Consider the following 11,847-nt stretch of genomic DNA (forward strand, 5'->3'; position numbering starts at 1 on the left):
GTGTGTGAGTGTGTGTGTGTGTGTGTGTGTATGTGTGTGTGTGTGTGTGGGGGGGGGGGGGGGGGGGGGTACACATGTCTATGCATGTCTTTGTGGAACCAGCTGCAGACATGGCTGGGGAGTAAGTCAACAAGACTACAGGAAGAGAGCTCCACTGCAACAACAACAAACGTTCTCCTTCAAGAATAGGAAACAAAATGCACAATTTAGTCCAATACATTGGTTTAATTTAATGTAATATTGAATAGCAAACCCACAGCTTGTTAATAAGGTTCACTGAACAATACGTCCTCTTACACACAGCAGTGGAAGAGCTTTAGCAAACATCAGACTAAGGTCAAACAGCGGGAGCCTAACGACAAACTGCCAAACAATCCGGAATATAGTCTCCTTTCTTCCTCAAGGGTCACGGCCCGTCTGACTAAATATCTGATCTTCAGATGATGGACCTGCTTGTTAACATTCCAGAGTCAATGGGAGAGAACAGGTCCACTGATTCAGGGTCCAATGTTCTATTAATTGCCACAGATGTGTTCACTATTTCACACTGTAAAAACTGCAATAGAGAACACTACTGTAATCCAAAGCAAAGCCCTTTTAAATTTGGCCAAAATCTTAAATTCTCTTTCAATGATGGTGGTTGATTATACTTTTCAATAATATTGAAAATATTATATTTCGGTAAGAAAGCCTGAATTTTTTTAATAAAAACGTGTTTTTTTTATGAGATCTAAAATCATTGTTTTGGATATGTCCATTGGGGATTGGAGATTAAAATATTACTTTCAGTGTTGTGTTGTATGACATGTTCTGGGTTGTCACTGATGTAGCAGACACTTCACAGGTAAATACAGACTCTTAGACATCTGCTTCAGTCAGCTCATTGGGCTGCTTCAAAAACATTTTAGGTTTGTATAATAGTCCATTTCCATAGTCTAAGATGTCTATGGGAAACAAAGAGTGAAGTGAAAATGCAGGATGAGGTCACGTTTAGTTCACTGTTGACTGACTTTTCTTCTAGTCATTTCACAGTTATTTTTACAGAAAGGTCTTGAAGCAGTTTAGATCAACTCCAAACCACTAGATGGCAGTACAACACTTTTAGTGGAGGGAAGGAGAGCTAAACAAATGAGCTATCGTTAGCCAAGTGTGTTTCTTTTAGGCTTAAGTGAAGTTGAATCACTTATGTAAACGTATCCTGTACCTATATAGGTAAAGTGTGTTTTAAAGGCACGGTGCCTCAATTGGCACTTCATCTATGCGCAGAGGATTTGTTTACGCCATGAACAGTTCGATGACCTCAATAGGTCCCTGCCACAGTATGAGTTCTTTCCAAATAAGCAGTACTCCGATCAGCTCGGGACTATTGAACATTTTTGGCCAGCTGGACTTAGCTGTCGAATACCTGATGGTACATAAAGATTTCCAGAGTGCCTTTGACACATGCCAGAGAGGGTTTGAGAACTTGGACAATGTTGCAGAAGAGGAGGATAGCAGGTGGGTAACAGCCAGAGCAAGCAATCTGAGGATCATGTAGTAATAAATAGGCTATTGTTATGTGGATAGTTGATAGCCTATGGATAGTTGCTTAACGGAGGTCAAATCTTTGCTCTGAGCATATGTTAAACTGAATATGCATGTTTTGCATGTATTTTTTTCTTAATTGTGCAGGTATGGGGAGCTAAAGGCGTCTTTGTGTACAGTGGGCATTCAAGCGTTGGCTGAACACAACCAGTGGCGTGGGGTTCTTGGTTGGGTCCTACAGCACTTCGGCAGCGCAGATAAAATGCCACCCAAAATAATGCAGATGTGGTAATTTGTTGTTTTTAACACTTAACATTGAAGTCATTGTTTTTCTTGCATGAACAAATTGCTTTTCACCTTGTCATTTCCCCTTACGAAGTTTCTACTGTGTTCACAGCATTCTTCTCTACTCTAAAGTGGGTGAGCATGCTACAATGCAGGAAGAGGGCCATATGTGGCTTCACTGTCCCGACAATACAAACCTGTCTGGCTATGGGACTGTTGCAGAGTTGTACCTCCTGCATGTGTTAATCCCACTGGGTCTGACAACAGAGGCACAGCAGCTGGTGGCTGGTGAGGTGGGCAGCGCTGCATTTACAGCAGACCAGAGGCAGGTGGCGCTAGACTTAATAGATAGCCAAAAAAGTCCTCAGGAGAGACAGACACCAAGCCCAGGTCCAGGGGCCACTCCACAGATGACTACAAATCTTATCACGTCTCAAGGTGTGTGATTTACATCCATTTAGGACTCTATTGAATAGAGCAGTGATGTAATATTTGGAAGGGCTCAATAACATATCCATAGAATGAATGAAAAGCCCTCAGATTCTGTGCACATAACCTTTTCCATAATAGTAATATTAAGTTAGGGATTCAGTTGCATGCTGTGGATCTCTGCAGAATGGTGTTTATATATACTATGTGTATGACAATATTTGACTGAGAGTGATTAAATAATACATGAATTAGGCCATCATTTGTAATTGTTTGTTTGTGTGTGTGTGTGTGTGTGTGTGTGTGTGTGTGTGTGTGTGTGTGTGTGTGTGTGTGTGTGTGTGTGTGTGTCTGTGTGTGTGTGTGTGTGTGTGTGTGTGTGTGTGTGTGTGTGTGTTTAAGTGTCAGGTTCTGTAGTCCAGAGGCTGCATGGAATGTTAAGGTTGCTACAAAGGGGCATCTCAGTGGTCAGGTCCAGTTGGAAATTTGTACCTCTCAGACGGTTTTTGCTGACGGCCTTCCTGCTTTATTTACTACTTGTCAGAATGGACCCTGGTAAGTGAGTCTTGCTGTTTTATTATAACTGAACCTGAGCTTCTGGTTGAAGTTATTTAATACTTAAATCAGCCGAAGTTTTGTTACACCAATGATTTACAGCAATGCAGTAATGCTTCATTAATTGGTATTGCAACCCACTGCGGTAGCCTGTGTTTGCTACACCGTTATACAAAGTTATACCTCTACACAGGTGCAATCAACCATCTGTGTTCTGTTTTGATATGTTTATCTTCTCAGCTCTTCCGTCATCTTTCCCCTGGGTCCTCAAACTGCTGCGACTGCTGAAGCAGATGTGGTACGCCATGTTTGGGCCGTACTATAGAGCCAGCGCTGCGGTGTGAGGCCCATCCATGTCATGTGACTTAAAGATGATGCACTTGAGAGACTTTTGGAAAAACAAGAGCAATGTGTTGTACATCGTTGGAAGTGACCTGAGGGAACTGTTGTTTTAGATGAAGTGATCTGAGCAGTGGACTGGAACAGGACCTCTGGAGGTGAAGCTCTTCTTGCCCTCTTTGACCAAAGAAAGAATGTAAGTGTTGGGTGCTCAGGTTGTGTTATATGTCAAATGTTTTGAGGATAATGAATGTAAATATTGATGGACAAATAAATGGCTTTTCTTAAAGATGAGGCAACCTTGGTCGGATTTCCAAAAATAGATATTTATTATGGCATTGACTTTGATTGAAGGTACAGTCGGCAATTCTTATCCCGTACACTTTTTGTCAAAATCGGAACGTTGCTCCTTGTGTTTCTCTAGCTGTCCGTCAGTGTTTTTGCGCCCAAAAAAAAAACCTGTTGTTAATACACAGTCCTGGCTCTGTAAATAGGAAACAATCATAATGGCTCGAACCAAGCCATAAACAACCCCAGCCAATCCACAGAGCTTCAGGAGCACAGAAGGGAGGGGTGTAATTGAATTGGCTGTTGAGCTCAAATATCAACAACCTTTAGCTGACTGTACCTTTTAATTACCATACAGCATGCCCAGACAAAGAGCAAGGATACAAAAAATACAGAGAAAGAAAATTGGGGGGAAAAGGTATTTCTCATGAAACAAAATAATGAAGAGGCCAATGTCTATGTAAAAACATACTTCCACACCACTAATCTTCCATCACTTTTACACTGGATGTCTCATGAGATGATAATGTTGTTAACCATGCTAGCAGGAATGATGGTCACACATAAAAGTAACATTGGATTGATCATAAAGGCCTATAATAATAATTTCGTATGACATGGATCACTCCGTAATGTCCAACATTTTAATTTCAATCACTTGAAGCTGATTGTTTTTTTTTGTTTTTTTTTCAACCAAGCAATCAATGTGGTCATTGATTTTATTGTTTTATCACTTCCCTAAATGTGGGATTACATACTCTAAAACAGTGTCTGCAAAGTTACATCCGTTTTTGGTAATTGAAGAATGCCTTGTGTTCATAATATGTATGTCTTGTAAAAGCACCAATATTCATAAGAAATGACATTGTGGGACTGATACACAACAAAACTTGATAATTGCTCTCCTTAATGTTAGAGGACATTTTATATAGATAAAGCATTAATTATGAAAGTGTATATTTTTACTATAAATGGAAAGTGTGTTGACATATGTTTTCCTTCTTACATAGTTCAATAAAGCATCAATTGTCTAAAACAAAAGTAAACTGTTACTTAAAGTAAGTGAATGGTTTCTTCGTTAAATGCAGTAGATTGATGTTTCTTGACTCCCTGAATGTAAATACCTAGTAATAGGACTTTCAAGTCCCAACACAGAGAACAATGTGATAAAAAAAGAAGAGCAGTCTACATGTTGCCTACTTTATACACGACCTTTGCCATAAATGACTTCTGTATTCTGAACTTTAAAACCATTGAACACGTTCAACGGGTGTGACAATGGTTGCACAATTTTGGTGATCACTAGCCAGCAACTGTCTTAAAGTAGGCCTAGTTTCACCACAGTGGAACCGTGCAATTGCAGGTGGTTTACAAATGTTTGTTAAATTAATTATTAAGCTCATTATGTAACATATTCAAATGGACGGGCAGCTGAAATTATGTAAAAGACATTAGAAAAAAATCGCCCACGTGGATCACATGCTTCTAGGTTTCGTTTCACCGGTAGAGGACGCCAGGACTGAAACAGAACTGAAAGTGAAAGTTGTAGTCACTGTTGATGCGCAGCAAGTAAACAGTAGCTTACCTGTCTAATCACTAGAACAATTCAAACATTTCTTTTCAGGACTTTTCAGGAGTTCAGGTAAGCGTGTTCTATAAGGTGGACCATCATTTATTCCTGCAGATTTTGTTCATTCAGAAATGTAGCTATAACCTCTCGTCGTTATTTTCTCTAGGTACGCCCTTGCCAAGATGCGTGAAATCATCGATAGCCTAGCTCAGTTTTGAATAACATAATATATTAGAATACAGAACATCGTAGCCAAAATGTCAGAACGGACACTGACACGTGTTCTAATGAATCGTCGGGACTACGGTAGGTCTAAGATATTTAATCTGATCGAGTAAATCCATTAAAAAAAACAAGTAGCAAACAACTGTTACATGGGTTTACTGAAATAGATACTGTTTATTTTGTTATCAGCCCCAATCATAAGAGGTCTGTGGAATTCTGGCCTATCCTGCTGTGTAAATGCTCTGCTGCAGTCCATGTTTACCACAGAGGGACTACTGGAGATTCTTGACAGGTGTGCTTTCTACACATTTTTACCAAGACAAAGAATAGCATTGCTTCAAATGTTTGATGTTCAATGTTGTTATGCATTGTTGAAGCCAAATCATTTATTTGACTGTGAGAGAGAGATCAGGATTATAATAATATAACAAGAACCTGCCTAAATATTCATTTTCATTTATGGAACTTCTATAATTTCAGGTGGAAGCCGAGCGGTCATTGTGAGGAAAGAAACAACGTCCTCCTGCAGCTGAGGAAGGCTCTACATACTATGGGGGGAGAAAGCCCTCAACCAGATCCTCACCGCGAGTTCCTGGACTGCCTGCATCGCAATTCAATCCACAGTATGTGCCCAGACATGCAAATCAGTGGTCATGTCATGTTATCAAGGCATCACTGGTTATAACTGAAGTCAAGGTCATTAATTGATAGACAGGTAGAAACGACACAGATATGGGTATTGTTTGTTGAATTTGTTTAGAGTTCAGTCCAGCAGGAAGTTGGCTTGAACTGGTCCCGATGGTTTTTTCAAGTTGCCATCAGTGTTTCGATGGGTTCATGTGTATGATGTGTCGATCAATTGTTTGATGTATGCCCTCAGTGTTGATGCTGTGCCAGTTGTTAGCCTCTAACACTTCCTTGTTTCGGTTGCCATGCCCACAGTTTTCCCACAAAAGGAAGTATATGTAAATCCATGCAAATGTGTTTCTCAGGAACTGTGCAGCATGATGCCCATGAAGTCTTTTTGTCAATCCTCAACCTCCTTCAGCAACAGATGACTAGCACACAACTGGTAGGGTCATAGCAGAATTTTTCCATTGTTCACTTTTCCAAAGAAAGCTGTTTGTATATGGCCATCTGTTGACATTGCTGCCAAATGAGAGAAACATCTATAAACAGATCTCTGTGTGTGTGTGTGTGTTGTTACTTCTTTTTGCAGAAAGAGGAAATCCTTGATCTGTACAAGGTCAACATTGAGGGACATGTTAGATGTTTGGTGTGTACATTTGACCATGAAATCAACAGCTATCTGCTAAGCTTTCCCCTTGCTCTGCGAGAGGGACAGAATAACTTGGTAAGGATGACTTCTTGCCAAGTTTACCCTAAGCGCATGTGTTTTTCTGCCTCCTTGACAATGTGTCACACGTGTTAGGCTGTATGTAATTTAGTCATTTGTGATCTGGTCTGCAGGAGGCCTGCATGCAGTCATTCTTCACGTTTCAGGAACTCACAGGAGAAGATGAATGCTACTGTGAGAGGTGTGGAAAGAAACAACCTTCCGCTCAGGTCAGTGGGCTGTTGTATGAACAGAACTTTTATAACTGTTGGAGTAGCCATGTCTCATGCAGAGACAGTGTTCTTGTCTGCCATTATCTAAGTGTCTTTTTCTTGCATGCAGGGGTTCAAACTCCGCTCCCTCCCCAAAATCTTATGTATCCATCTAAAGCGATTCCGACATGACGGCGGCTTCACCAGGAAATTGAACCGCCAAGTGACTTTCTCTGACACACTCAACGTCCCCAACATTTTGAAGCCAGAGCACATTTCTGAGGTTTTTCAAAAGGTAATTTGCACATACGGACAGTTAGCCTACCAAGTCAATGAGTGATTGGTTGTAAAATAGCATCTCTCTTTTTTCTTTTTTTTTCTTTTTTTTTTACAATAGGGCTACCTTAACATCAACACATATGCCATGTAGCACATAAACAGCATGTTATATTATATTTACAGCGAGTGAAATAGGCTGCAGTGCAAATCTTCGGCTGAAACACAGCCAGAAGAACATTTAACACTCCAGAATTAGCCCATCACTAAATCGATCATTAATCAATAGGATGTGCTCATCATCAGACGTTTGAACAGTAGTTCAATTTCTGATTCCTGAAGCTGGTCAAATAACCAGAGCTATTATATTCATTATTAAATATATAACCAAAGTGCAGATCACATTAGCTTGAAAAATGCAGATTGTAAATACATCATGGTCATAATGTATGTCCCTTGTCACAGGACGATTCACTTTATAGCCTGTATGCAGTTGTGGTGCACTCAGGATTTGCTACGTGTGGGCACTACACGGCCTTCATTCGACAACCAGGAGAACAGAGCTGGTATTATGCAGATGACGATGTGGTACGGCAGGTGAGATGGGCATGCTCTGGAGGGAGAAAGATATGGAAATCATTCACAGTGTTTCAGTATATCAGTATGGTGGATATGTTTCGTCACCCAAAGAAGGCAAGTGACGTCAATGCTGTCTTCCCTTCTGTGCTTCGATGAACAGGTCAAATGGGATGATGTTCAGAGCTCTTACAGTGGACGAATGGGGTAAACATTTGGATTTTTCTTTTTAAATATTTTATTTTAAAAAAGTGCGTTTATGTTGCATCTTCTCAGTTACACACCTGTTATTTCAGAGGTGGTACCGCATACATGCTGTTATACAGAAGACAGTCAACCAGTGAGGACCAAGGATTTTCAGGCTGAAGGACACCGTTCTGCCTTGGAGGCGTTCCTGTGCTTTTTTTTCAGCAATTCCTATGTAAGACATTTTAAAATGTATGTATGTGTGCAGTGCCTCATGGGAGATTGTTGGCAATCTTACAGATGCTGTATTCTTCCACTAGGTGGTAGTCCTTAATCAGAGGAAGACACACTTTGCGCTGTCAGATCAGGTTAGAAAGTCTTATGTCAGACAATATGAGGTAAGGTAGGGTTAGAAAAGAATGGTGACTTCAAATGTTTGTGTACTGGGGAAAAACCTGTGCGAGGCCAGAAACAGAGAGCAGTAATGTCTGACTCTGATGCAAAAAAGATATGAGTCATACTGAAGAAAATGGAGATGACTACTGGACCTCTCAGTATTTGACATCTCTTTTCTGTCTCAGTTTAGATCCAGTCTCATGTATTTATTGTAGAACTATGTGTTTTAAAGCTGTAAAACTAGAATTAGTTGCCATCACTGCTACGTATGATCAATGAACCTGATTGTCTAACATAGAATAGGAAATTGAGTTGACAGGTTTTGAACATAAAGCACTTCAGTAAGCAGATGGCAGAAACATGTCCTTTGAGCTGAATCTGCAGTCTTTCAAGTCATTATTCTCTTTCACTTTTGTTTATGAGGTCTGCAATTGGTGATGGCGGTATTGTGGAAAAATACAACTACGTTGCAATAGATAGGGTATGAATTATTGTTTATTAATTTTCCATATGCACATAATAACACTAGATCTTTCCTTTCTGTGATTCGTATTAAAAAGTATTTTAAAATATATTTTGATAAAAGCTTTTTTGTTGCTCAAAAGCTATGGTTATGGGTTGGGTGTTCCAATTTTATTATAAAACATTGCCATGGGTTTTGGGTGCAACACTGATTTTTCATTACATGGAGCTGTATTGAAATGATGAATATTTAATGTCCTGTAACATAAACTGTGTTTGTTCCACAAAGGTTTAATATTTCGATCTTTTACTGCATTATGATCTCTGCCTGCTCACTCGCTCTTTGTTACATTGCCTTCAACACTGACCAGATGTCATGGCACGTGCTCCATACAATTGACCAGATAGCTGTTGTGTGTTAATGGAAGACATTCACCTGCCATTCAGTAGCCCATCCTGCAGCACACACACACACACACACACACACACACACACACACACTTGCACCTTACAACACATGGCCCCAGGGCGTAAATGAATCACAGCTGGACGTTAAGGCGAAAATGGCATCGCCTCCATACGCCTGGTGTCCACACTTCTAGCTTGTCGGCCTCCAGCCTGTCACCTTGTCTGAAGAGTATAATTACCCCCTCGACACCTTGCAGAGGGTAGCCAGTCAGTGGGAGTGATTACGCCATTCAGGATTATCCAAGAGGTGCAGCGTTTCACCAGTAAAAACGCCTGGCACTTGTCTGCCAGGGTATCAGTTACCCTCCTAGTCCTGCTCTTAGTCTTCCTAGCGTGCGCACCTGTTGCGCGGAGGCATGGATTGTAGCAAAGGAAACAATAGCAAAAAAAATTAGAGTGAGGGGAATGAGGTAAGGCAGAAGGGGAGAGTTGACCTTGTGGGTGTTAAGGGCTCATGTCGTGTCCTCCCCCTGCGCTTGTGATGCTAGGCAGGCGGTGGAGTGTGGCAGGGCCCGAGTGGAGTCGGTGTTTTCCTTGGACGACGCCAGAGGTTCCCCAAACTACTCTTTCTGAGCTTTTGTTGATGTGTGTTTGCTAGTTACTAGGTGAGTATTTGCAGTGATTGTAATGATTCTTTGATGAAATAAGTATTGGGTTTGGATGCTGTGCCCTCTCTCTGTTTTCCCCATTGTGCATTACCCCATTGTGGAGTGGTTTATTTTGGATTCTTAGGCCCCAATTGAGCTTTCCACCTCTCTTGCCAAAGATGCCACCATTAGAAAATAGTTTTAATTATTGAAGCCTTTTTTGTTCTTTCCCCCATTTTTCTCTTGTCTGTGAACAGTCACTTCACAGGCAAAAAGTAAAATAATAATTCCACTGTATTTTCAAAAACAAATGAATGTCAAGCGTCGTTTGTAATGCATGCAGGAAATTCCAAGCTGCAGAAAGCCCTCGATTTAGAAAGAAGACCTTTCAGTAATTGTATTCTGCCTTTTTGCATTCCTAAGGGGACAATATCTCAATGCAATTATTCATTGACTGGGAGTTTCCCTCCACAAAAGACATGCATCCACTCACTGCCCACACTGTCTTTTTATAGGTACCGGCATACTTTGAATTAATTATGAAGGTCTCTTCTTGTAAATGTGAAATCGCTTTAACGAGGGTGACTTGTGTGGTCTGCAGTACCACCTCCTCGTTCAGGGTGGCAGTGCTGATCTCAGATTGTTAGGACTCTTCCAGCAGTGCTCGCACTTTGAAGTCTAATCCAGTCAATATTACGATCGCTGGTAGACGGAGAGAGAGAGAACCATAAAGCTCCTTGCTCTGCTCCCAGCAACCTCCTCCTCCTCCTCCTCCTCCTCTCCCTCTCTCCTCCCCCAAACTCAGAGGCCCACTCTGTTGACTTATCTGTCTGAGATGGTGGTCAATCAATGGAGGTAACAGGACACCCACGTGAGCCACTGCCTGCCCTATGGTTATGTAATGATTGTGCAGAAGGGAAATGGTTCTTTCTCTCGCAGCTTGTTGAATTTGCACGCTGGTGACCATGGTGAGGGGAGCACGTAAATAGCAAACAAGAGCCGAAAGCCAACTGCTGCTTCGAGGCTCTGGTCCCTGCCTCTGCTCAGCTGAAAGAATGGAAAATGAAATGAAATGATGAACCTCTGTTGGAACAGTGTCTGCTTGTTTTCTCTTCGCGGCGAACACGCGCTAATTTGACACTGGAGAAGCCGGTCGCCGCAAGAGAGAGACGTGTGACGTTTTTTTGGCGCACAAATGCCAGCGCGCAATTCCTATCATGCCTGTTTGTCGCAACGCATGCAATGCACATGATTACTGTGTTCGTGTCAACACCCATCCTCCCATTTATCAGACGCTCCCAGAGCTGTTGTAGAAACATGATAATGACATGCTTTTTTCAAACAGGGGCCTGGCTAAAAGAGTTTGTCTGAGGTGCACTCTTTCAGCTGCTATTGTCTGCTCTGCAGTCTGCCCACACACTGCTTAAAGTTGCAGTTCTCATGAGCTAATTCCTGTGGATATGCACTCTCAGGAGAGACCGCCTGGGGCTGCATTTCAGGAAGTCATCCCCCTTACGCACTGGGTTTCTTTCCCTAGCAATCCATGTGGCCGAGGAGCCAAAACGAACAGAACTCTTCCTGCGTTCTTTGAGGGCCAAGCTCCCCATGCTGCCATGACTCAGCCAGACAGAAAAGATCCACTCTCTCTGTGTGTGTGTGTGTGTGTGTGTGTGTGTGTGTGTGTGTGTGTGTGTGTGTGTGTGTGTGTGTGTGTGTGTGTGTGTGTGTGTGTGTGTGTGTGAGAGAGTGTGAGAGTGTGTGTGTGTGTGTGTGTGTGTCTGTGTCTGTGTCTGTGTGTGTGTGTGTGTGTTTGTGTGTGTGTGTGTGTGTGTGTTTGTGTGTGTGTGTTGGAGAGAGAGTTCACTAGGAGAGAGGGACATCTGCAAGCTTTGGCTTGTTGCTCGTGTTCCGGTATTCCCCCTGCAGCCTGCCCCTGTATCGCTGTTCGTTATCAGACTGATGGGGTTCCAGGGTGGCCTCACCCCCATCCCAGCCCCACCCCCTGGCCCCCATCTCCACCTCTACCCCTGCCCCTATCCCTTCTCTGCTTAGGTTTCAATAGAAAACATCCTCTGGCTGCTGTGTGGAGCGTAGGTCCTCAGTCGTGGCTGCTGCCTGTGAATGCAACTGAAA

General features: G+C 42.1%; 2 protein-coding genes across 3 annotated transcripts; both read left to right on the forward strand.

Moving 5' to 3' along the window:
- Positions 1-1,108: 1,108 nt before the first annotated feature.
- pex26 (peroxisomal biogenesis factor 26) lies at positions 1,109-4,461 on the forward strand. Of its 2 annotated transcripts, none has more exons than XM_012823512.3 (5): positions 1,109-1,497; positions 1,672-1,812; positions 1,922-2,247; positions 2,641-2,793; positions 3,034-4,461. In XM_012823512.3, the coding sequence occupies exons 1-5, from the start codon at positions 1,259-1,261 to the stop codon at positions 3,135-3,137; spliced, it is 963 nt and encodes a 320-aa protein (XP_012678966.2). In that variant the 5' UTR covers positions 1,109-1,258; the 3' UTR covers positions 3,138-4,461. The 2 variants fall into 2 exon arrangements, with proteins under 2 accessions (XP_012678966.2, XP_031438850.1); XM_031582990.2 differs by having other exon boundaries at positions 2,647-2,793.
- Positions 4,462-4,931: 470 nt separating this feature from the next.
- usp18 (ubiquitin specific peptidase 18) lies at positions 4,932-8,947 on the forward strand. The gene is made up of 11 exons (XM_012823516.3): positions 4,932-5,062; positions 5,157-5,296; positions 5,405-5,507; positions 5,696-5,838; positions 6,208-6,287; positions 6,435-6,569; positions 6,686-6,781; positions 6,894-7,058; positions 7,505-7,636; positions 7,779-7,822; positions 7,912-8,947. The coding sequence occupies exons 2-11, from the start codon at positions 5,248-5,250 to the stop codon at positions 7,979-7,981; spliced, it is 1,017 nt and encodes a 338-aa protein (XP_012678970.2). The 5' UTR covers positions 4,932-5,062; positions 5,157-5,247; the 3' UTR covers positions 7,982-8,947.
- The last annotated feature ends 2,900 nt before the right edge of the window (positions 8,948-11,847 follow it).

The sequence above is a fragment of the Clupea harengus genome, chromosome 16 (genome assembly GCF_900700415.2).
Source record: "Clupea harengus chromosome 16, Ch_v2.0.2, whole genome shotgun sequence".
In the NCBI taxonomy this organism is placed as follows: Eukaryota; Metazoa; Chordata; class Actinopteri; order Clupeiformes; family Clupeidae; genus Clupea; species Clupea harengus.

What these genes read in the sequence shown, in the direction of transcription:
- usp18 (XM_012823516.3), top strand. Translation starts at nt 5,248, where the DNA reads ATGTCAGAACGGACACTGACACGTGTTCTAATGAATCGTCGGGACTAC. An exon ending in CTACTGGAGATTCTTGACAG is followed by an intron (nt 5,508 to 5,695) that starts GTGTGCTTTCTA and finishes CTATAATTTCAG; the next exon opens with GTGGAAGCCGAGCGGTCATT. An exon ending in GAGAGGGACAGAATAACTTG is followed by an intron (nt 6,570 to 6,685) that starts GTAAGGATGACT and finishes TCTGGTCTGCAG; the next exon opens with GAGGCCTGCATGCAGTCATT.
- pex26 (XM_012823512.3), top strand. Translation starts at nt 1,259, where the DNA reads ATGCGCAGAGGATTTGTTTACGCCATGAACAGTTCGATGACCTCAATA. An exon ending in CCCAAAATAATGCAGATGTG is followed by an intron (nt 1,813 to 1,921) that starts GTAATTTGTTGT and finishes CTGTGTTCACAG; the next exon opens with CATTCTTCTCTACTCTAAAG. An exon ending in AAATCTTATCACGTCTCAAG is followed by an intron (nt 2,248 to 2,640) that starts GTGTGTGATTTA and finishes TGTGTGTTTAAG; the next exon opens with TGTCAGGTTCTGTAGTCCAG.